The following is a 25,507-nucleotide window of genomic DNA, read 5'->3' as shown; positions in this document are numbered from 1 at the left end:
GAGAGCGTGTGTGTGCTTTGTCTAGAGAGGGTTTTCTACATGCAAGGGGTGCGTCTGGGCATGAAGGCGTGGCTCTGGATAAAGTGCTTGCCGCACAGGCGTGAGGACCTGAGTTCAGATCCCCAGCACTGATTGCTCTTCCACAGGACCCAAGTTCAATGCCCAGCACTCGCATGGCAGCTACCATTTTTAACTCCAGTCCCAGGGGATCTGATACTCCCTCTTAGCCTTAGTATGTGCACTGCATACACAGACATACCTTCAAGCAAAATACGCATACATGTAGAATAGCAAAAACATTAAAATGGGAATGATTTCAGGTCCAGGATGTTGGGAGAGTCAGTGCCAACAGCACGTCATTTACCACACCTGGGCAACCTGCTGGCATTTGTGCTTAGTGCTGTTTCTTACTCCAACAGAATGGATATATTTTTATTATACCTTTCATAAACAGGCTCTTCAGACATGGTTTTATTGAGAGGAGGCAGGAAGGACAGACGGTGGCATTTGTATGTCCTGTAATATAAGGGCACATTTGTATTCTATATTGTAGAAAGGAGTCCACACGTGTGTGTTATTAATAGCTTAACACAAACTCTTAATTGCTTGTTCTGCATCAACCACGTACTCCCAGTCCAGGTGCCCCACCCGGGGTGGGGGAATTGCAAGGCTGGTAGCGGAAAGTGCTAACGACTTGCGTTGCAAGGCGTCACCTAAGCCCCAGATAGCCAGAGAGTGAGGGAAGAGAACAAGGGATGATAACAAAAAGGTACAGACAGAAACCTCAGGAATGTGGCTGGCACCTTACCGGTGGGGCGGAGCTGCTGCAGAAGCTGTCTTTATTCCTCCTGCCTGGAAATGAACATAAGGAGGGCTTTTAAAGATGCTAAATTTGCTACCTTGTCAGCTCCCCCACTCTCCGAATAAAGCACAGTTTAAAGATTCAGTTCCTGGGGCTGGGGAGATGGCTGGGGGTGAAGAGCACCTACTGCGCTTGCTCAGGACTCGAGTTCGGTTCCCAGAGCCCACATCAGCATCAGGTAGCTCGCAGTGACCTGTAACTCCAGCTCCACAAGATGCAGCACCCTAGTCTGATTTCCACAGGCACTGACCCATACACACATACGTGTGCATCCGTGCATGCTCACGTGCATGTGCACACACACAAAATTTTAAAAAATAAAACCTTTTTTTCTTGTATTCATGTTATACTGTAAGTAACATTGCCCATAGTGAGGACCCAGTGTTCAACTGGATGGCCCTCCGTATTGTAGTCCCCACCTTCATTTTCTCTCTCTCTCTCTCTCCTCTCTGTGTGTGTGTGTGTCCCTAGGGCAACTTACAGGAAGTGACCACTTTTATGAAATACATTGCAGGCAGGCCTTTAATTCCGTTTAATTCTGTGATTTCAAGGACAGCTTGCTCTCCATAACAAGTTTCAGTCTAACCAGGGCTACATAGTGAGAGCCTGTCTCAAAAAATAAATATTTTAAAAAAGACATTACAAGCAGTTGACTTTGAACTGCTGAACCTTTCCCCAGATGAAACAAACTCCTCTCTCCTTGTGGCTCGGGGCCACCCAAAACATTCTTCCAACACTCTTGTTGAAGTACCCAGCATCTCTACACCGGTTTCCTCTTGAAGTTATTGTCTCCTTTATCTTATGTTCACATCCCTCTTCCCTCTCCTGTCTGTGCCTCTTCCATGCCTAGATTATAATGAATAAATTAAATAAGGCCAACAGTAGAGGCTAAGCGTGGGTAGTAACAGAGTCAAAGGGATTTGGAGGCAGAGTCCCATGCTAGCCACTTCCTAGCCCTTTGATGCTAAGCAAGAATTGTTAGATTTTAATGTTTCTAGTGAAGAAGATAAAAACAGTAATGCCTACATCTTGGTGGCAAGGCGCATGCCTTTAATTTCAGCACTCAGGAGGCAGAAGCAGGAGGATTGCTAAGTTTAAGCCCAGAATGGGGTACATAAAATAAACCCTGGTAAATAAAAAAATGGGGGGGGAGGGATGATAATTGAAAGGTTCAGATAGTATTTTTCATAGTTTCTATTTTTTTGGGGGGATCATTGGTGTTTTGAGGGTGTCAGGAGCCCTGGAGCTAGAGCTACAGACAGGTGAATTTGGGACCTCTGGAAGAACAGCCAGTGCTCTTAACCACTGAGCCATCTCTCCAGCTTCATTTTCTGTGGGTTTTTGTTTGTTTTGTTTTGTTTTTGCAGTGGTTTTTAACTTGGTCCACTTGGTTCTCCCAGAACAGAGTAGAACTTGACATTTTTCCATGGTCCAGCTGCACACCAGAGCATCTAAAACTCAAGGCCCATGGGCAAAGCAGAAACAAGCTTGGGTATGTAATTACTATAACATTCCTGGGCTTGGAGAGACTGAGGACCTGCAGACGGGCACCATCAAACCCCAATCCCAAACTGCTCCTTCCTTATGCAGTCATATGGAGAATCCACAAGGCAGACTAGAGGGGCTAAGAGTCGACAGACTCCATGGTCGGTAGACAGGGAGAGAGGGGCCATGACCAGGTAATAAAGATGAGGAGCTTCCAAGATGACCTATTCCTCACTCTTCTGACCGGACACAGAAGCCTGGCACCTTACAACAAAGGCCTCCTGGGACTCTTCTCCCACCAGTGGGCTCCATCTGGTGTTCTGGCTCGATAAGTTCCCGGCTTTTTCAGGACATGTCACACAACAGTTGTGGACCAATCACCATCCCATCTTTCTTCAAACTGACCAGCCCTTAATCAAAAGAGAAAACTCTTCAGAGACTTAAAAATCTCCAGCCCCCAAGAAGAGGCTTGACTTTTTGGCTTTCTGAGCCTCCCCCAACCCCCTCTGCTTTGCAGAGGGTCTTTGTGTCTTATTTGCTGCATGTGTGTTTCCCCGCAGCCAATAAACAGCTTTCTTCAACTATCTGCTCCTGTTTGCTGTGTTTGAGATTCCTCTGCTGCTGTCTCACTCAGTGTTGGGAGCTGTGAGCCCCAGATCCTGAATTTCTTGTAAACAACTTGTTTTCCCCTGATCTGAGTGCCTACAGCTGCTCTGAGCACGAGACCTTCCAGGAGTTCCTAATGGCAGGGGAATGGTTTCTGGTGCATTTGGCTGGGGCGTTGATGTGGGAAGGTCATTTGTCAATCTGTTGTTTCATTGGTAAATCAATAAAGAAAACTGCTTGGTCTGATAGGTCAGAAAATTAGGTATGTGGAGTAGACAGAACAGAATGCTGGAAAGAAGGGAAGTGAGCCAGACGCCTCCTCTCCTCTCTGGTCAGATGCAATGAAGCTCTAGCCCAAGATGGACGTACATTAGAATCTTCCTGGTAAGACACCATCTCGTGGCGTTACACAGATTATTAGATATGGGCTAAAGCAAGATATGAGAGTTAGCCAATAAAAGGCTGAAACTAATGGGGCAGGCAGTGTTTAAATGAATACAATTTGTGTGTTATTATTTCGGGTAAAGCTAGCCGGGTGGCGGGTAGCAGCCTGCCGTTCCAACTACAGGGCGTGGCTATCCCTATATAGGCTGCCCCTGAACGCAATAGAGGGGGCATCCTTGGGATTTCTGGCATCAAAGATGATCCGTGTCTCTGTCTCTCTGTCTGTGAGTCTGTGTGTGTTTCAATCTCCAGCCCCTTGCCCGGTTCACGAACGGTATGGCGGCGCATAGAGCACAGATAGGCGCAGTGTGCTACACTCGAGATCTATCCTGCCTTTTAATTCTTTAACTGGCAAAGAAAACTAGCTGAATTAAGACCCCCAGACTATGTCAGGCTTGTCCACATGCTGTGGCCCACTGGCAAGGCCAGTTCCGCCCAACAAACATGTTGACTGGCTGGCACACCAGACCGAGCACATAAGTGTCAGAACCTCTGCAGGGTTGGGAATGCAACTCACACAAAGCCCTGGGTTCAGTCTCTAGTACTTGGGACACAGAGGCAGGAGGAGCTGAAGTTTAAGGTCATCTTCAGCTACATAACAACTTTAAGGCTGGTCTGGACTGCATGAGTTCCTGTGTTAAAAAAACAAAAATCTGGGCTTAGGCTGGGGCCAAGGCAGAGTTCTCCCCCACTCCCCAAAGGATCCTAGGGGGCAGAGGTTACAAGTTGTCATGTTGGAAACTTTGATGGGTTCTTGAACATACAGTCCCCTGGAAGTCTTGTTTTGTTTTGTTTTTGTTTTTGTTTTTCGAGACAGGGTTTCTCTGTAGCTTTGGAGCCTATCCTGGAACTAGCTCTTGTAGACCAGGCTGGCCTCGAACTCACAAAGATCCTCCTGCCTCTGCCTCCCGAGTGCTGGGATTAAAGGCGTGCGCCACCACCGCTCGACGGAAATCTTGTTTAAAACGCAGGTTCTGATCAGTAAGTCTGAGTGGAGCCTCAGAAACTGCAATCCTGGTAGACTCCCAAACACAGCAATGCTGGCTTCCTTGGAGTATCCCCTGGAATGGAGATCTGGCAAGTTTCAGGGGAGTCTGAAAGCTTCCAGGTCCAGAGCTGTGCTCCCCCACCCTGAGAAATAGGAGCAGAGTGGTCCAATGCACCCCCCTGGCGTATCTCTGTCTCTTGACATAAGGCAAAAGCACATGCTTCCTCCAGGAGCCTTAGAATGGGCTGCACTGATCTACCATCACCTGGTGACTCTAAGCCCCAGGCAATGGTCAACTCAGTTCAGAGTCTCTGGAGCGAGGACTCTCTCCACCCGCACCTGGATGAGTGACCTTCAGAATCTGCCATCCAAATTCTGCGAAGTTTCACACACAAGGAGGGCCGAAATACACAGCTGCAATCTTCCAGCCCATATCCTGCTCCAGTTAGTCTGCAGCCAAATCTCTGCCCCCTGACAGATGTCTCCAGAAGGATGCTACTATGTGGCCCAAATGGTTGTCATAAAACTTGTGGTTTTTTGTCCCCATTCCTGCGGCTTTCAAGAGTATTTTATTGGCCTTCCTGTATCGCATTAGTGCAGGAGGGTGGAACCCTTGAGAAATCACAGATATGGGGGAGAGAGGGACTCCAATCTTACGGGGCTGAAGAAGTCAGTTTTAACATTCGAGGTGTCCCCACATGTTCTCCTAATGGCAGGATCATCTTTCCCAGACAAGGCAGCCCCACTGCCCATCACCTCTACCTTTCCTGTCCATGCCCTTAGGCAAGGCCACTAGGGGGCAGTGTGGATACACAGAGCAGCCTCACTGGGTCCCAATCTATGACTTCTCCCATAAAAAGCCACTGAGTCCTCTTGTTATGAGAATCCCTGAGCTAGGATCCTTGCCTTGCTGACTTCAGATGAACTCCAGCATCCTCTTGGGGCTCAAGTAGGAGCCAAGGTTACCCTGAGAGCTTCCTAGTCACAATTCCTGGTCAGAATATGTCTGCAATGTGGAGCTACCACAAATCAGCAAGTCTGAGCGTTCCACTACATTAATCCATTAAATTATTTTTCACATTTTAGTGTGTGTGTGTATGATGGTGTGGAGTGCCTGTGGGGGTCAGAGGACGACTTGTAGGGGTCAGTTCTCTTCCTTCTACCACATGTGTCTTGGTGATTGAACTCAGGTTATCAAGTTCTGTGGCAAACCTGCTTTACCCTACGACCCACCTCACCGAGCCTGTGCCGTTCCTTACATCTTTCCATGCCGAGCTTTACAGTTAGTGTTCCTTACCCGAGAGGCTTCCATCTTTCTGGCATTCACAGGAGGCTGAAGCAGAAGGATTGCCACAAGTAAAAGGCCAACTGGGGATACAGAAGGGACCCTGTCTAAAAAAAAAAAAAAAAAAGCAAGAAAGAAAACAAGAAGATATGTATATTCATATAGATGTGTGTTCATATATACATTTATACAGCCTCACTGAAATGTCAGAAAGAGAACTTGTAGGTCAGAGAAATTCTCAAAGGTGTGAAAGCAGATGGGATTGGCCTGACCTCAGAATTCAGCAAGCAGTTGAAATGCCTACAGCAGGTATACAGCACCACGAATTCTTCATGTGCAGAAGGAAACAGTGACCCCACAGGCAAGAGGTGATGATTCTTTCCTTGGTGGTATGCAGGCAATCAACCAGGCCAGTCAACCCTCACCTCAGGCCACCACCACTGGCCAGACAACATCTGGGATGAATGCCTGCTACTAGCAAGAAAGTATTTTGGGAGAAGTAGCAATCAATGCGTAGGGGCCCCATGCCCCGAGGAGGCAGTGCCTGCCTGAGAGAAAAATCACACACCCAGCAAGCAGAGGTTCTGACGGGAAGTCTCACTTACAAAAACGAGCACCCAGAAATCACTGTGCACTTGTGGAAGCCAGCTCCATGGGAGGAAAACATTTGTATTCGTCAAAACATGCAGACTCGGGAAATGTAAGCTGTGCCAACTTATTTTATATCAACTTGACACAAACTAGAGTCTTTTTGGAAGAGGAAACCTCAACTGAGAAAATACCCCACCAGACTGGCCTTGGGGGCCCTTTTCTTGATCGATGATCGATGGGGGAGGACCCAGCCCACTGTGGGTGGTGACACACTTGGCTGGTAATCCTGGCTGCTATAAGAAAGCAGGCTGGGGCCTGGAGAGATGGCTCAGTGGCACTGACTACTCTTCCAGAGGACCTGGGTTCAATTCCCAGCACCCACATGGCAGCTCAAAGCTGTCTATAAAGGACTGGAGAGATGGCTCTGCGGTTAAGAGCACTGGCTGCTCTTCCAGAGGTCCTGAGTTCAATTCCCAGCAACCACATGGTGGCTCACAGCCATCTGTAATGAGCTCTGGTGCCCTCTTGTGGCCTGCAGGCATACATGCAGACAGAACATTGTTTACATAATAAATAAATAAAGCACAGTGCCACCTTAAAAAAAAAAAAAAGGTGTCTATAACTCCAGCTCCAGGAGATCTGACATCTTCACACCAATGCACACAAAATAAAGTTAAATAAGTTATTTTCGACAAATAAAACAGGCTGATCAAGTCATAAGGAGCAAGCCAGGAAGCTGCACTCCTCTATGTTCTTTGCTCCAGTTCCTGCCTTGAGTTCTTGCCCTCCCGCCTCCCCCCCCACCGCCCCCCCCCCCCCGCAATGATGGACTACAGACTATTAAATCCTTTCCTCTCCAAGTTGCTTTTGGTCACTGTTTTTATCACAGCCATGGAAACCCTAAATAAGCCATAAATTCATCACAAAAGAGCTGGACAGCGGGGCGATGGTGGTGCACGCCTTTAATCCCAGCACTCGGGAGGCAGAGGCAGGTGGATTTCTGTGAGTTCGAGACCAGCCTGGTCTACAGAGCTAGTTCCAGGACAGGCTCCAAAGCCACAGAGAAACCCTGTCTCGAAAAACCAAAAAAAAAAAAAGAGCTTGACACAGACAAAGAATGGCTTTATTTGTCTATCAAGGACTAGGTGCTCAGAGAAGATAATACAAATTTAAGCAAAACCCACCCAACAAGGCAAAGAGACCTTCTAGTGAAGGGGAGCCCACCCCAAGGACCACACCTAAGCTAGGTGGAGAGGAAGGGATGTGACCTCCACCCTGGAAAGATCTTAGGCTCTTAGCTCCTAGGGCACTCAGCAGCAGGTCACCCCCAAATGTGACTGTTTCGAGGCTGCTCCCTCCCTGGAATTCTGGGTGGGAAACCCCTTGCCTGCTGCAGCTGCTGAGTTTGTCAAACCATTCGTGCTTCAAGCCTCCCTTCTTTTATACAGAATTGTGGGTGGGCTTCCAACCCCACCTTACACACACGAAGTATCAAAGCGGCTACAAAGGAAATGGCGGAGACACCTAATTAGTCTTTGAAATCCAGCTTCTCACAGGATTGTCACTGCCCTGTAACTGCAGAGGCAGGTGGGACTATAACTCCCTCGCCTCAGCTACCCTCTATGTCAGTTTGGAATGAGGGGCCACTCAAGCTCTCCTAAACCTAGGAAGTTTGGGGAAGCCACAGTCACCTCGGGCATTTCTGTTCCCAGTCTTGGGTTCAGGAAAGTTGAGGAAGGGCTAAGATGCTAACACAGATCATATGGTAGGGTGTCTCCTCACAGGGCTGTATTCTCAACTTGGACCCGGGGGCCAAAGAGCTGCTCAGCAACCACCTTGCCATCGTACTTGGGCAGTGTACCCCCAAAGTCAGCAGGCAAGATGTTCTCGTCAATCTCCTGGAAGAAGCTGTCGAGGTCATCTCCGTGGACAAAGACCTGCAGGGAAGTGAGCAGGGCAACTGAGTGGAAGGAAGAGGGAGGAGGGGAGGACAAAGCTGCTGCGGGCTGTCTTTGCCTGATGCCTTTCTCTACAGTCCTCCGTGTGGAACTGTGGGAGTGGGTTGTCCACTCAACTTGGGACCAGTGTGCAGTGTCTGAGGAGGCTCAGGAGGCAGACATGAACTCACCCTCTGTAGCAACTTGTTCTTCAAGAAGGGCTTGACCACATTATAGGTGGTGGTGAAGTACCATGGCTGGTGGATGAAGTGGATAGCTTTAAACCTGGCTGGGAATGAATCCTGGAGAGGAAGGGAGAGAGAGGGAGAGAGAGAGAGAGAGAGAGAGAGAGAGAGAGAGAGAGATATCCCATCACCTCATTGCCCCAGTGGACTCTGAAGCTCCTACTTATCAGCACACACACACATATGCTCACACATGCACACATGTGCACACATACACGCTCACAATGCACACATACATGGACACACGTACATGCACACACATGCTCACACATTGCACACATACATGCACACACACAGACACAGGCTCTCCCCGTATAGTGAGGACTGATTTGTGCAGCATCACATGTTGACCTGAGTATAGCTCATCCCAGGGCCAGCCACTCGAGAACTTTGGCTTCACTTTGGCTCCAAGGTATAGGGAGGAATCCCTGCAAGTTACACAGCCTAAAGCTGTTCCATGGTGCAAAACAAAAACAAAACTGAAACCCTAGAAATAATTTGTTTTAAAGGATAAAATGGTAGCCTTGCTTGGTTATTTGGTGATTATGTGTTTGGGGTGTGCGTTCTGTGTGTGTGTATGTGTGTGTATGTTCTGTGTATTGGTATTAGGTGTGTGTGTTTTGGTATTAGGTGTGTGTGTTTTGGTATTTGGTGTGTGGTGTGTTAGTATTATTTATTGGTTTTGCGAGACATGATCTCATGTGTCTAAAGCATGACATAGTTGAGTTATGACCTTGACCTTCCAATTCTCCTGCCTCTTGCTTCTGAGTGCTAGAATTACAGGCATGTGCTACAATGACCAGTGCTAGGAATAGAGCCATATCCCCAATCAGAGTGATTGAGGTTTTTTCAAACCACTTGTGTACTGGGTGGATGGCAAACCATTATAGACCAAATGTAAGGACATCATTGTCAAGCCTCCTTGTCCTTCAGCAACTGCCATGTATACCCATATCTCCAGCCTCTTCTTTCCCAACACACACAGGGCAAATGTAAGGTAGCTCAAGGAAGAGAATGGGGGTTATCTGTATATAAAGGACTCATAAGGGGACTGGTGATGTGCTGTCCTCAGGATAAACTCACAAGCAAAAAGAGACGGCAGGATATACATGGCCAGACAGCCTGAGGTTCCAGGATCACTCGCATGGAGTCAAATCCAGCCTCTGCCACTCTACTGTGTGTGACCTTGCAAAGTCGCTTAACCTCCAAGCCTCAATTTCCAGGTTTGTAAGATGAAGCAGAGGAAATGGAGGAGAATCCTCTCAAGGAGTCAACGAACTCATAACCATCTACTTAACAGACTCAATCACCATGCAAGTGCGATGGTTGTTGACTGTTGAGATGACTGTAGTCACTGCTCTGTATAACACTAGATTGTCAACTCCTCGGGTTTCTTCCTGTATCGTGGAAACTGGGAAACCACCTGTGAAAGGTTACCATGGGGCAGATTCCAAGGTCTCACCTGGAGCATGTCCACCATCTTCTTGAGATCCGAGGGGCGGAGTCCCGCCGCCTGTTGCATGGTGAAGCCCTTAAAATTCTCAACGATACAGAAGCCATTGATTTGTGTTTCCTCATTCTCCAGCAGTTTCTCCAAAATGAAACAATATGCCTGCAAAATCTAGAAGCGCGGGGGCTGGGTGTGTGGCTCGGTCATAAGCCCCAGAGTTGATCTCAAGCCTCACAAAGCCGGGAGCACAGCAAGCAGGGTTTAAGATCCAACCCACAGAGGTGATTAAATCTCAGGGTCCCAGGTAGAGAGCCAACTGGCACCTTCCTCGCTGCAGGAATTTGCCACACATGCCCCCTTCCCAGAATACATGCTAATAAAATAAACACCAGATGTCATGTTCATGATTAGAAGCCACTGAGTCTATCCCAGCACTTTTATAATGTTGGAAACCACTAGAAACGACCTGAGTATCCAGTAAGAGAGGGGTGAAATGAAGGTAGGTTTATTTAAGCGATGGACTATTGTGAAGCGGTAAATCATTAACAATATGGGGGACTCTTCATGATATTTCATAACACAGAAAAGTCTCGTGTTGATTTTGTTCTGCCTTAGTTCATTTGTTGGTGCTAGAAATCAATTGGTGGAGTCTTGGTCGCGCTAGGCAAGCACTATGCTACTGAGCTGTATCTCCAGCCCTTGGATTTCTTGTTTATACAGGGTCTAACTTTGTAGCTCAGGCTGGCCTTGAAAACTTGTTTAGCCCAGGCTAGCTTTGAACAAGAGGTCCTCCTTCCACCAACTCCTGAATGCTGGAATTGTAGCTCTGACTGCCATTATCCTGCCTGTTGGATTCCACGTTTCCCTGATCCTTTTTCCTTCCCTCCATCTTTCCCTCCCTCCCTCCTTCCCTCTCTTCCTCCATTCCTCCCTACTTACTTCCTTCTTTCCTCCCTTCCTTCCTCCTTCCCTCCCTCTCCTTCTCCCTCCGTTTCTTTCCCCCTCCCTCTCTCTCTGCATTACTTCCCTTCTTCTCTCCCCCATCTCTTTTTCAGTACTGGGGACTAAACCCAGGGTACTGTAGATTACTAAGCCGTATCACCAGCCTCTTTTCCCTTTGCATTTTTAGGCAGTCTTACTAAGTGACCCAGGCTGGCTTTGAACTCGCTCTGTAGTCCAGACAAGCTTTAAATCTATAATCAGTCCTCTTGCCTCAGCCTCCCTAGCAGATGGGTGTATGGGCCTGTGCCACCAAGAATGACTAAGGAAAGCCTGGCAATGGTGGCACACGCCTTTAATCCCAGCAGTCAGAAGGCAGAGGCAGACAGATCTCAGTGAGTTCAAGGCCAGCCTGGTCTACAGAGTAAGTTCCAGGACAGGCTCCAAAATTACAGAGAGAAACTGATGACTGATGATCCCACAGTTATATATAAATTGTGTGTGTGTGTGTGTAAAATAAATTGGAAGAATACAGAGGTAAAAAAAAAATCTAGGTCACAGAATTATAAATTATTTTAAGTTTTCAATTTTTGCATATTCTAAAAAGAATAGATACTGTTTACATAATAAGAAAAGTGCATGTTTTTTAATTTTTTTCTCTAAAAAAATATACCTTTAGTTGGAGCTAGAGAGATAGCTTTGTGATTAAGAGAGCTTGCTGTTCTTACAGAGGACCTGAGTTTGGATCTCAGTACCCACATCAGGGGGCTGGCTCATAACTACCTCTAAGTGTAACTCCTGCTCCAGGGGAGCTGATGCCTCTGGCTTCTCCAGGAACTAGCGCACACATTTTATTTAAAATAAGCCAGATAGTAGAGACCCTGTGACAGGGTTTCTTTGTGTAGCTGGGACTAAAGGTGTGCATCGCCACTGCCTAGCTTGTTTTAATTTTTATTATTATTTATTTATGATGAAGATGTTGGTGCCACTGATGCGGGAGTAACAGGAGACTGTGAGCAGCTTGGCATGTGTGCTGAGAATAGAACTCAGGTCCTCTGCAAGAGCAGCAAATGCTCTAACCGCTGAGCCGTCTCTCCAACCCTCCTCCCCAAAATAATATGTCTTTCTTTTTTTTAAAAGCTTTAATTCTGTATCTAGTATCTTGTTACTGCGAAGGCCTAGTAACACCCTTAATAAGAGCCGACATAAGGTAGAGATGTTGGCTATGTCCATCACCATTTAACGAGAGCAAAGGGCTGGCCAGTGGAATCTAATTTCTTCTTAAAGCCTGGGGTCTAAAAAGTAGAAAAGGTGAAGAAGACAGTCCCCTGTATTTACATACACTAGTATACTTAGAAACACAGAAGGCTGGGAACTCGGCTCACTTGGTAGAGTACCTGTCTAGAATGTGTGAAGCGCTGGGTTTGATCCCCAACACTGCCTAAAACCAGGTATGTTGGCACAGGCCTGTAAACCACAACATAGTAAGGGAAGCACAAGTTTGAATGCTATCCTTAACTACATCGTGAATTCCAGGCCAGCCTGGGATACCCGTGACCATTTCAAAACAAAAGTAAGAAAGGAGGAAAAATGAAAGAAAGAAGAAAAGAATAAAGGAAAATCCTTCTTTCCCTTAGTCAGCCCTCTTAAAGGCTTAAACATAGGAGCACACGGAAAGCAGATAGTTAAGTAGGACAGAACCTGTATCTTCCAGAATCTTCCAGCCCACAGCCCTCTGATCCTCGTTTCTCTGTTGCTCTCAGCTTTCAGTGTTTGGCAGGGTTTCCGTCAGCTCCTGGCCCATAGTTGCTGTCCCCAGTTGGTGTTGCTGGGGATAACCAGGCCAGTGGGCTCTACCTACAAAGCCGTGGGACTTCCCTGCTCTCCTGGAACACCCCAGGGATTCTCTCCCCATGTGGAAAAGGCCTGGTGGCAGGTGGCTGCCTGCCCTTGTCCCTCACAGACCTTGCCTCCTGGTCAATCCAACAACAAAAACAACAGTTAGGACAGAGAACCCAGCTGACCTCATCAAAGGTGACTTCTTCGCAGTGCCAATTTTCAATGTTGAAGAGCATAACCACTCGGCCGTACTTGTCCCGGCTGGAGAGGACGCCGGGGTAACCAGCCTCGATAGTGCAGCGGAGGGCCTCCATGGACAGGCTGTCGAAAAGCTCAGGGTACTGGAGCCGGAAGTTCACATAGCCTGCAAGAGGGAGAGTTAAGGAGCCATTCTGGAGGCCATTCCAGCCACGCTCACCCACCTTCTCAGGAGGCACATGGTGAGAATCAGGAGAACCAGCTGTCTGCGCCCCAAGTTTTCTTTCCACGAGATTGGCCTGTCCCCCACAAATGTTGGGGCAATTACACATGGTTCACAATGTTCACCTAGTGAGCTGTCCTGAGGTACAGTCCTTCATATGAAAGTGATCATATGTGTTAGGTCCCTTCCCTTGGGGACAAGGCACAGGCTGTCAACTGGGCACAGGGCCAACTGAGTGGGTGGCTGGGCAGTGCTGAGGAAAAGCCTGGGAAGATAACTCAAGGCCCCCAGCTAGACTCAGAGGCTCTTCCCAATTCGGGCAGTGCCTACATTGCCCACAAATACCATTCTTACTGTCCATGAACAGGTCCCTGCCTTCCTGTGGCCATCTGTGCCCCCAGGCTGGGGCCCATTGGAGGGGTTTAGGGAACAATGTTAAAAAACTGCCAACACTTTGCTGCTGTTCTAGAACATTCCACTCTTCATTCCCCACCCAGGGTTTCTCTGTAGCTTTGGAGCTTGTCCTGGAACTAGCTCTTGTAGACCAGGCTGGCCTCGAACTCACAGAGATCCGCTTGCCTCTCTCCCTCCAAGTGCTGGGATTAAAGGCGTGCGCCACCACCGCCCGACTGAACATTCCACCCCTATCCTGCCTCACATTTGCCTTGCTGTGCCCTCAGCCTAGTTACACAGGTGTCTAATTTCCTTGGGGTTTATTTTCAAGTCTTCCTTTGCCGTGGGAGCCTTTCTAGATACTTCATAGGCAGCTTCGATCTTCTGCTCTTTATAGCCGACTGCTCATTCTTCTCCTTGCCCCTTGCCACTCAAACTCTACCTAGGTGTTCTAGCCATCAGGTGCATTATTCCCACCAATAGAATGTAAGTTCTACAACAGCGTGGGCTGCTTGAGCTCAATGCCCTAAAACAGCGGCGGGCCCAGGGTGGCACTGACTTGACATCTGGGTACAGAGGAGAAAAGTAAAAATGGAAAGGCAGTAGGCTGCAGGCCGCTTCTTCCTCTTCAGCCCTTCCCTCTGTAGACACCAAAGACTTGATTTCTTCAGGAAATGCGTTTCTCCACCCAGCATGCCCGTGGCAGTTCTGTCCCAGCTCCCCATCCCCAAGGTAAGCACCATCTTTGGGTCGACTGGGGTTGAAGTTTAGTGTCGGGTAAGTGCATGCAGGAGGCACGACTTCACCACCTGGAACATCCCAGAGCCAAAGGTGGGGATCCAAAGGAAACACCTTCCTTCGTTGCCTAAATGTGGTACCTGAATTCTACTCACTGAGTTCCAAGACTGACAGAGAAGAGATTCTTCTAGGAATCTGGCCTTTACCATCTAATTTTGTCCATCTATCTATCCATCCATCCATCCATCTGTCCGTCCATCCATCCACCAGCTGACAGTGCCCAAGTGATCTTAAGGACTACTCCGTTCACACACATGTGCACCCATGTGTGTGCATACGCACTCACATGAAGTATATGGAGACAGTGACTATGTCACGGCATAAGAGAATTTTCTTTACTGTGGGAAGGGCAGACACCCTCCTCAAAACGTCCTCTTACCTGGCAGGGCCAGCCCTCCAGCACAGGCCTTACCTTTGAGCAACTCATAAGCGCGGCCCACGTCGAACTTGCGAGCACGGATGAAGCGCAGGAGAAAGGCGCTGTCCCTGGCCTGGACCCTCTCGGCCACCGCCAGGGCCAACTCCTCCCCTGAAGCTGCCTGAGCCTGTACCAGTTCCTGTAGCTCCCTCACGGCCTCCTCCCGGGTCTCCTCCTTCTCATTCAGCTCATCCTTGGCCTGTAACAGGGTGAGATGGGGCAGAAGTTACCTTAGAGGTGCTAGTGAGGAACAGGGCGAGTGTGGGAAGGCTCAAATCCAAATTGGCCTGCTGGGAGAGCCCAGGGCTCTGCAGTTTGAGCCTTACTCCTCCTGTGCCCTCCAGGGTCAAGGAGTGGCATGCTGCTTTCTTATAGACATTTGCTTTTGGAGAGTGTCAAACTGTTCAGCCTGGATGCGAGATATTGACGGCAATGACTTTCTAACAAATGCCCGTGTGTACCGTGCTCGGTCCTCTAGATACATTGTGTGTGTGTTTAATTTACTGACTTTATTCATTGTATATGTCAGTGTTTGGCCTGCACATATGTCTGTGTACCATATGCGATCTTGGTGCCTGCCTGAGAAGGTCATAAGAGGGCATCGGGTCCCCTGGGACTGGAGTTATGAAAAGCTGTGGACCACCACTGGGTACTAGGCATCCAACCCGGATCCTCCGCAGGAGCAACAAGTGCTCTTAACCGCTCAGCCATCTCTCCAGCCCTACACTGTGTGTTTGATTTTTGCCATGATTCATTGTGGGGGTTTCTTTGTTTTTTATTTATTATTTTGTTCTGTGTTTTTAGTTGCCTTTTGCATTTATGTGTTTTTACATGTATGTTTAGGGGGCACACAGGATGTTCATGTGGAAGCCAGAGGACGACTTGTGGGAGCTGTGTACTTGGGATAAAACTCGTTTGGTCAGGTTTGATGGCAATCAATGAGTCAATGAGCCACCTCACCAAGCCCTTATTTTTGTTTTGTTTTTGTGTTTTGTTTGTTTGTCTGTTTTGGGTTTTTGTTTTGTTTGGGAGTTGTTTTTTGAGACAGGGTTTCTCTGTGTAATAGCCCTGGATGTCCTGGAACTTGCCTTGTAGACCAAGCTGGCCCCAGACTCACAGAGATCCACCTGCCTCTCCCTCCCAAATGCTGGGATTAAAGGCGTGCGCCACCACCACCCAACCTTTGGTTTGTTTTGTGAGACAACGTTTCTAAGCCAGGCTGACCTCAATTTGACGTAGAGCCAAGGTTGACTTTGAACTGCTGATCCTGCTTGTACCTCCCGAGTGCTGGGATTACAGGCATGTGCTACCATGCCCAGTTTTATGTGACACTGGAGGAGGAACACAGAATCTCAGGGACTTTAGACAACTGTTAAATGAGTCACACCCCCAATCTGGTTAGTTTTTGTTTTGTTTTTTGTTTGTTTGTTTGAGACAGGATCTCTATACGTAACCCAGGCTGGCTTTAAAACTATAATTCTCCAACCTCTGTCTCCCAAGTACTGGGTCTACAGGCATGAACCACTATACTTGGCAAGTTGGTGTTCTTCTGCCCGTCTCCCAGAAGAGCAGGCTAAGGGGGCTAGAGGTGATGTGTTCTTGTCCTAGTTCCCCAAGGAGGAGGACGGCTCCCTCCCTTCACCCAGTGACCTCCCAGACTTGAGGCAGCAGGAAGGAGAAAGGATTCTGCTCTGCCCACCCCATCCCTATTGTGCTCCTTACCAGGTTGCCCCAGACAGCGCTTCACCCGCTCCCACTCTGGCACCTCACCTTCTGCAAAGTGTGGCGAGGGAGCTGGCTGCACAGGCCAAAGACGGGACCATGGTCCTTGGTTGTGAGCTGCTCCAGCTGTGCCCGGAGCTCCTGCTCCTCTTCAGGGACCATTCGGAATGTGCCCACCTGAGCAGAGAGGAGTCATGTGGAAGATCGGACAGCTCCATCCCAGCCCCCACTCCAACAGCCAGGACCACTGGCATAGGGGGCTTGCTGAGATCTTGCATACTCCCTTTGGCCAAGAACTTTGCTAAGCCTCCTCCCTTTGGCAGATGGGGGGCCCCAGAGAGATGGTCACAGTGTAGGGAGGAAGGAAACAAGGGAAGAAGAGCCCAGGCTACTCACCCCCTCTGACATATTGCCTCTCGAAGACACTGAGGGGAAAGAAAGAACCTGTTTGCTCTGCCCTGGCCTCTCCAGATGGCCTGTCCCCAGCAGCCAAGGAAGTCAGGACTGTGGTGATATTGGAGGAATTGTTCTGTTTGTCCTAGAACAGTGGCTCTCAAGCATTCAATCCCCCCACCCCTGCTAGGTGATTGGCCAGAAATTCAGATGCATGGGTCCTGGTTCCTGAGATTCTGACTAGAGAGCTAAAATTAGGGTCCCCCCTCCCCCACCCAGCTCTGAAGGACAAGGTTCCTGGGGTACACTTTGGGAACATGCCTTTGGAAGGAACACACCACTAACACCCTACTCCAGCTGTGGCTAGCTAGGAATAAACCAGAAATGGACCCCATTCTCAGCTACAGGGCCAGGTCACTATAATAAGGGAACCTCTTTTCCATTCTGGAAGCCTTCCTTCCCCAGTGCAAATGGGCACCCCAGAAACCTCTCAGCCCAGGGGATGGCTCTGTCCCCAGTGCATTCGAGCGTGTGTGTTCAGGGCTAGGTGGCACACTAAGAACTTTCAAATTCATTGTCTCAGAGCCAGGCGTGGCAGCACTGTTCCTGTTTTAGCTAAGGAAAACCAGAGCCAGGAGTGTAAGCGACTTGTGGTAACACAGCCCAAGGAAGCCGGGGACCGGAAACCTACCTAAGCTGTGACTCCGGTAGGCAGCAAGGAGCAGTCTGGGACAGCTGGATGTGGGTCCTGGGTTCAAACCCTGTCTTTCACACTTGCAAGTTGAGTGATTTCACGTGAGTCTTGACTATTCCCTGCTGGGATGGAAGGGTTGTGAGATGTAATTGAATAACGTGCACACCAGCAGCCCTGGGCCACCAGAACAGATTTCAGTCATGGCCCATATGTTCCCAGACTTTCTCCTCCCAGGCCTAAATGTCCCCAAGTGACTGTGAAGATCTTCAGTTCTGTTTCTACCCGTGACCAGAGTCATTTGGTCAGCTCAGCTATATACTCATAGCTGCTAAGTAGCTGGGACTTGAACCTGTGTCTACCTGACACTGAATCTCTTTGATGCATCCAGTCTTGTCATCTCTGTGCAAGCTCCTCTGTGTGTGTGTGTGTGTGTGTGTTTGTGTGTGTGTGTGACCGAAACCTTGTAGGCTAGAGAGATCTGGATTTGAAACTGGCTTTTGCCGCCTGTGTGACCATAGGGAAGTTATTTAATCTCGACTGAGACTGAGAGCAGATTGAGGACAATAGAATCTACCCAAAGCGATTGTCCATGACGACCACAGGGTTTTTGGGACATAATCTAGAGTGGAATCTTGCTCTACAACAGAGCCCACTCTCCCTTTCTTAGCATCACACCAAAATGAACCCAATTTGTCCACTAAAACTTGAGGATCCCAGAGACTGAGTGTCTCCCACCTTCTGGATCTATCCTTTCCCTACCATAGCCCTTCAAGGACAAGGGAATTCTGGGGGCTTGAATCTGCCTATAGGAACCAAATATGGGCTGGAGAGATGGCTCAGCGGTTAAGAGCACTGGCTGCCCTTCCAAAGGTCCTGAGATCAATTCCCAGCAACCATATGGTGGCTCACAACCATCTGTAATGAGATTTGCATTACATGGAGGCAGAATGTTGTATACATAATAAATAAATCTTAAAAAAGAAAGGAACCAAATACAAGCCAACTTTTTGGAGAGCAGACATTCATCCGAACATATGGGCATAAAGACCAAGGGTGGAGTACAGTGGCACACACCTATAATGCCAGCACTTGGGAGAGAGAGGCAAGAGGATCAGAGGTTAAGGTTATTCTCGGCTAAATAGTGAGTTCAAAGCCAGCCTGCACTACATGAGACTCTATCTCAAAAAAACAAAAAGCAAAAGCTGGGCATGGTGGTGTGGTGGTGTACCTCTTCAATCCCAGCACTTGGATATTTGCGTTTGAAGCTAGCCTGATCTACACAGGACATTCCAGGACAGTCAGGACTATGCGGGGGGGGGGGGGGGGACCCTGTCTCAAACAAAGCAAAGCAAGAATGAAGAACTTGAGAGGGATTAGTGGATACCCTCAGCCAGATAAGCAGATCGCGAGCGCAAGACCCAGATCTTAGAAAGAGAAGATTCAAGTCAGCACAGAGAAGTAGTTAGCTCTTATTTTTATAAAGTGCTTATTCAGGATCTGTATGCACGTATGTCATGAAAACATGCTCCCCCCAGCTCCACATCGTCGTTCTCTGCCATTTAGAATTGGCAAATAAAACACAGTTAATTACAAAGGTATTTGATCATCTGCAGTTCTAATTGAATTAGGTACTCCACATTTGTATGTGCTGAGTCTGCCTGTAGAAGGGTCTGGCTCACCCTGAAGAACGGCACACTGCTTTTCAGGCAACCAGAGCAGTCTGAGAGGTGGTGAACCCCACCCCATCCGACCACTCACCCCCACACACTGTCTTATGCTCCCCGCCAGCCTTGTTACTGACTCACTTACCTGACAGCTCGTCCTTGGGACTGCGGAAGCCTCTGAATTGTTCTGGCGCTTTGGAAACTGCCTCCTTTGGAGGTGTGGTCAGGTCAGCAAGCTCGGATTAGTGTGTCACAAGGAACTTCTCAGACCCACTGTTTCCATCAAATCAGGCTCACAAGAGGCCCAGAGTGAAACAAGCAGAACATCCTGAGGGAGAGGGGAGAGGCCCAGCCTGCGGGCAGCCATCAAAGCCTCGCTTTGTGAGCTTCTGCCTGAAGCTCTGTTCAGCCATGTGGAAGCCACTTCTCTGGGATCTGGGCCAGCCCCATCCCATTCACCTGCCCTCTCCCTTCTCAAACTGGGAGGCAGGGGAGCCTGGGAGAGTGAGCACTCACTCCCCACAAAGGGGAGGACATATACAGAAATGAAGAGAAATTGTAAATGTGGTCTTTAGAGTGATCCAGGCCTGTGGTCCACTGTCCCAATGTGAGGGAGACGGACCTGGTGAAGCTGAGCAGGGGAGGACCTGCCATGTAGCCTAAGCTGACCCCAAACTACACAGCCCCACTTGTTCAGATGTGTTTGTGGGCTGCTGAGGATTGAACCAGGGCCTGACACATGTAATAGCTCCATTTCACTGCATGGTGGTGGCCCACACCTTAATTCCAGCACTCAGGAGGCAGAGACAGGTGAATCTCTGTGAGTTTGAGGCCAACCTGGTCTACAGAGGGAGTTCCAGGACAGGCTTCAAAGTTATAGAAAAACCCTGTCTCGAAAAGAAAAAAACAAACACAAAAACTTCATTTCTAAGTCATTCCCTCAGGTTCCACCTCCTCCACCTCATCCCCTGTCCCATGTCCTGCAGCCCAGGTAGGTTTTGCACTTCTGATCCTCCAACCTCTTCCTCTCAAAGGCAAGGAAACAGGTGTGTGCAGCCACACACAGTAGGTCTCCCTTGCCCAACTTGCAATCCTTGCTCCAGCATCTTTCTTGACTTAAGGTTATTTCTCTAAGCTGATTTCATCTTCTCTGAGAAGTGTGATGGCTAGAGTCTGTGGGGAAGATCAGGGAGGACCACACAACACCCACTTCCGGTGCCTGATCCCAGGGAAGTATACTGGAGAGCTGGCAATTTTGCCCAATGTAGAATCTGTGGGCTCCTATGTGAGGGAAACACACCCGAGCCTCAGCACAGCCAGAAACTCTTGAGCAGCCCTCAGCAGGGGACATCCAACCTCTGCCTTGGTGTTGCACAGGGGTATGAGGGATTGTTGTGCCCAGACTCTTGCCCCCTAAAAAGACCACCAGGGATCCGGGACTTGGATGCAAAAAGCAAGGTTTATTCCAAAGCACAGTACTAGTCTAGGCAGGGAACTCATCCAGCACACTCAAGGCAGCGAGGGCGGGAGGAGCTGCCTTCTAGAGATTACAAGACTTTTTATAGACAATCTCACAGGACGACCAGTTCTCACCTAATTTGCATACCCAGACCTAACTGAGGGCAGCAAATGATTACAAAAGGGTGTGAAATGCAATAAGCATGATATTATTATGCAAATGAAGTATGGACATAAGTATGTTCTCAGTTGGCCCGTTCCTATCTGTCCTTGGGGTATATAGATGAAGCATACTATGGACATATTTTTATTTGGTCAGTTCTTGGCTATTCTTGAGGCAATGCTCTCCCAGTTGTTATCAGCTCCTGCGATGGCCCTTGTCACGTATGAAGTGTTTTTCAAAACAGCCTAGCCTAAACAGCGTGGTTCAGGCGGAAAGCAATTAGGTCACGCTGACCGGTTTTTCATTTCTCTCAGGATGCAAGTCCTTTAGATCATTTTCTGTAGGGGATTACAAAGCCAGGGAGTTCTGTACTCCCACCACAGAAAAGTTCTCTTTAGTCATCCTCATCTTAGTCAGAGCCCAAACAGCCCACCTTCGGCCCTGGTTCTCTCTCCTAGGGATGCTCAGGCTGGGTTGAGCTCATGGGCACAGGTCATTCTCTGGAATCCAGCCACAGAAATGGTTTGCTCTCACCACAGTTTTGGGTTTACATAAGAAAGACCATGTGTAGACTCTGAAAGAAGACAAAGCTACCCACAAGCTAAGGAGGTGATATCAAAGGATAACACCTTGGTCTCAGACCTCCAGTCTGGGATTCTAGAGAATGAGTTTCTGTTGGTTAAGTCACCCAGGCTGTGACACTTTATTATCCCCAAGGATCTTCACTGGATGTGAGGCTCCCAAGAGAGGATAAGACTAAGAGGCCAGGCTGTCCCCTAAACTGCTAAGACGCTCCATCAGGACTGAATAAAGAAAGGCCTCCATTGCAAAACATCCCTGTTACCCAGAGACTGTGAAGTCCATGGCACAGCCTAGTAGACGAAGGGCTGTCTAAAGCATCAGGTTCTCAACCCGGAAGTCATGACCCCTGGTGTGGGGGAGTGTCACATACCAGATATCCTGTATATCAGATCTTTACATTATGAGTCATAACGGTAGCAAAATTACAGTTATGAAGTAGCAACAAAATAACTCTATGGTCGGGAGTCACTACAACATGAAACAATATTAAAGAGTCACAGCATTAGGAAGATTGAGAACCACTGGCCTGGAGCATCTCAGGACACCAGCCGGCACGAAGCCCTTGGGGGAAGAAGGGCCACAGCACACATTACGGCTCAGAGCTCTTCTCCTGCCTCCTCCTGCCCTCCTCCCACCCCAAGAGTCGTGTTTACCTCTAGCTCCTCTGGCTGGAACAATGGTGACACTGTCCTCATTGGCCCACAAACCTATGCTGGCTGCACTGGCAGAAGCACTTGGGCTCCCTGGCCCGCCTGGCCCCAGCTGACTGCAGGCAGGCAGGGAGGGCGGGAGGGGCTTGCATTTCTAGGGTCAGTGTACTCGTGTAAAAGTCTTTCAACACGTTTCTGTCATGAGCAGAAACAGATGGGCTTGCTTGCGTCTAAAGTTACTGGATAAAAGTAAAACTACAGCTTGCTTGGCTGCAGTTTCCCAAGTAATTTTAATTTTGCTTGAAAAGTTGGCCATAGACAATCATTAAAATTTTATTCCAATTTTAATTACCAAAATTAACTCTTAAGCTCTCTCACACACATATATTTGTGTACATAAAAAATAAATATATAGGTACATATGTAGACTTGTTTATGGCAGAATGGCCATGAAAGTAAGGCCGCATGCACGATTCAGAAGGGTGTTCAATAAGTCTTAGGAACCCAAGAGCTGAGTTGTTCTGGTGCAGAAGAGTCACACCCAAGCTGAGGAAGCCATGTAAGGGTCAGTTTGACGTGAGATCTCATGGACAGGAGAGACTGTGAGCTGGACCCGAGAGACAAGGTCAGGAGACAGTCACTATGGCAGTTTTATTGGGTGAGGATTGCAATGAGAGGTTGAGTGATGAGTCAGAACGTCTGCCACATGTTGATCTTGGGGTGCTCTATGTTTTGCCATGTGGTCGTGGTATTACTTCATTTCTACATGTCTTGTTTCCTCCGTGGCCTGCTGGCATCTGCTTGACTCAGCCTACGCTCTCTCTATATCTCTGTTTGAATTTTCTGCCTGGCTTTGCTGTGCTAAGCCACTGGCTGAAACAGCTTAATTCATCAACCAACAAAAGCAACATATATATAGAAAGACAACCCATATCATCCCACCAGGAAAACAATGGACTAAATTTCCGAACTGTAAGTTAACCCCCAATTAAATGTTCTCCTTATAGGAGTTGCCATGGTCATTGTGTCTCTTCACAGCAATAGAAACTCTGAAGCAGAAGTTGGCACTGTTCTGGTGGAAGCTCCACCCCAGCCCCTGGCGCCCATATACCCAAAGAGTCTGGACGTTCTGGTGGACACTCCACCTCAAGCCCATTCCCCATCTCTCTCCAAACACTGCTGTATCTCAAAAAGTCCACCAAATGATGACCTCCCCTCCCCTAGAGATGCTCAAGACCACTCTCACAGGGTATATAAACTGTCCCCTGAAAACAGACACATGTTTTTTCGGTCTCCTCTCTGGAGGGTCAGAAAATCATCTGGACGCATTTTACCCATTAAACCTGGGCCTGTTTAGATATGCTTTGATTTGGTCTGATTTGGATTGCTGCATCAGCAAAGAGACTTATTGGGGTGTAAAACTTCTCAGGTACTAGGAGTGAGGTATTGCTGTGATAGGCCTGACCATGTTTTTATTTGGAGAAATGTGGACTTAAGGACTTTGGGTTAGGAAAGCAGTGAAATGCTTTAAGCACTGCTTAATGGGCCATATGGGAAGGAATATGGAAGACCGTGGTGCTGAGGGTGATTTGAATTGTGTGGACCTGGCTTAAGAGGTTTCAGAGGAGAAGAATTATAGTATGTGACCTAGAGACAGTTCTTGTGATATTTTGGTGAAGAATGTGGCTGCTTTTTGCCCTTGTCCAAAAAGTCTACCTGGGTCTTCATGCTTACTTCGTAAGAACTCTACGAACGGAGGTACACCCCATCCCCTGATTACATTTCTTTGACATTTGAGATTGCTGCAAGTCAACACTGTCAAGTGCTTCTAGGTGTGGGCTCTTTAGACTCCTTGCTGATTCTCGCAAGTGGTGCTGCTCCTTAGCCCAGGTTATGAAAGAACCTGGGCTTCTAATAAGTGCCCTATTGAACCTTCTCTAGTCATGCCCTTCCAGAGTCCAGGGAACTAAAAAAAGTGCCCCCCAGTACCCGTATGTCCTCTTTAGAACATGTTTTCAGTACCTCATTAGATACCCTCAAGTTTGCAGCCCCTTTTGGGGGTCTTTTTTTTTTTAAAAATATTTATTTATTATGTGTACAATATTCTGTCTGTGTATATATCTGCAGGCCAGAAGAGGGCACCAGACCTCATTACAGATGGTTGTGAGCCACCATGTGGTTGCTGGGAATTGAACTCAGGACCTCTGGAAGAGCAGGCAATGCTCTTAACCACTGAGCCATCTCTCCAGCCCCCCCCTTTTTTTTAATGACTTTTTCTTTCTTTTTTTAAATATTTATTTATTTATTATGTATACAATATTCTGTCTGTGTGTGTCTGCAGGCCAGAAGAGGGCAGCAGACCTCATTACAGATGGTTGCGAGCCACCATGCGGTTGCTGGGAATTGAACTCAGGACCTTTGGAAGAGCAGGCAATGCTCTTAACCACTGAGCCATCTCTCCACCCCCCCCCTTTTTTTTTGAGGTCCAGCCTCTACAGAGTGTTGACAGAGGTTTCTGTCCTACCTGGTCCTGCAGCTGTTCAGTCCCAAAGAAACACACAGAGGCCTACATTAATTATCAACTGGTTGGCCTATTAGCTCAGGCTTTTTTTTTTTAAAATATTTATTTATTTACTATGTATACAATATTCTGTCTGTATGTGTGTCTGCAGGCCAGAAGAGGGCGCCAGACATCATTACAGATGGTTGTGAGGCACCATGTGGTTGCCGGGAATTGAACTTAGGACCTTTAGAAAAACAGGCAATGTTTTTAACCATTGAGCCATCTCTCCAGCCCCCTAGCTCAGGCTTCTTATTAACTAATTATAACTTACATTAGCCCATAATTCTTGTCTGTGTTAGCCACATGGCTTGGCACCTTTTATCATCAAGGTATTTTCATCTTGCATCCTCTATGGCTGGGTGAGGACGGCAGACTGAGCCTTTCCTCTTCCCAGAATTCTTCTGTTCTGGTCACCTCCCCCATACTTCCTGCTTGGCTACTGGCCAAACAGCATTTTATTAAACCAGTACAAGTGACAAATCTTTACAGGGTACAAGACTATTGTCCCACAGCAACAGAGTGGGCCCACCAGGGTGTGAGGCACTATGGGTAGCTGAGAAGTGGCTCTGCAGGGAAGACAGATGGTAACTATTCAGGGTGGGTGTCCACAGTAGGTGCACAAAGTCACCCCTTTGATCCCCACTGCCACAGACAACTTATAGCTTCTTAGGGGGCCCTACTTCAGACCTCTGAACTCAGCTCATCATCTCTTGAACTCTCTGGGGCACTCATCTGAAAAGGACATGGTTAGACAATGTGAATACATCCATGACCTCCCTGCCCCCCCATCCCTAATATTAAAGAAATGTACAAGCCTCTGCTTCCCCTCCACCACCCTAAGAACCTTCACATGCTTAACTAGCCAGGAGCTTGTTAACTGTGGGCTCGTTACACAAGCTGCACCCTCAATCTAAAGT

The 25,507-nt window shown here is 48.1% G+C and overlaps 1 protein-coding gene across 1 annotated transcript; it reads right to left on the bottom strand.

The window, feature by feature from the left end:
• Positions 1-7,418: 7,418 nt before the first annotated feature.
• On the bottom strand, positions 7,419-19,367 carry Rlbp1 (retinaldehyde binding protein 1). The gene is made up of 9 exons (XM_041658680.1): positions 19,320-19,367; positions 17,508-17,629; positions 16,820-16,848; positions 16,472-16,600; positions 14,696-14,900; positions 12,857-13,035; positions 9,906-10,064; positions 8,390-8,500; positions 7,419-8,198 (listed from the first exon to the last, which is right to left on the bottom strand). The coding sequence occupies exons 3-9, from the start codon at positions 16,829-16,831 to the stop codon at positions 8,040-8,042; spliced, it is 954 nt and encodes a 317-aa protein (XP_041514614.1). The 5' UTR covers positions 16,832-16,848; positions 17,508-17,629; positions 19,320-19,367; the 3' UTR covers positions 7,419-8,039.
• Between the last annotated feature and the right edge of the window lie 6,140 nt (positions 19,368-25,507).

The sequence above is a fragment of the Microtus oregoni genome, unplaced genomic scaffold, assembly GCF_018167655.1.
Source record: "Microtus oregoni isolate MIOR12 unplaced genomic scaffold, Mior012 000000F_ref0000247, whole genome shotgun sequence".
NCBI lineage: Eukaryota > Metazoa > Chordata > Mammalia > Rodentia > Cricetidae > Microtus > Microtus oregoni.
This window is presented reverse-complemented; position numbering and strand designations above follow the sequence as displayed.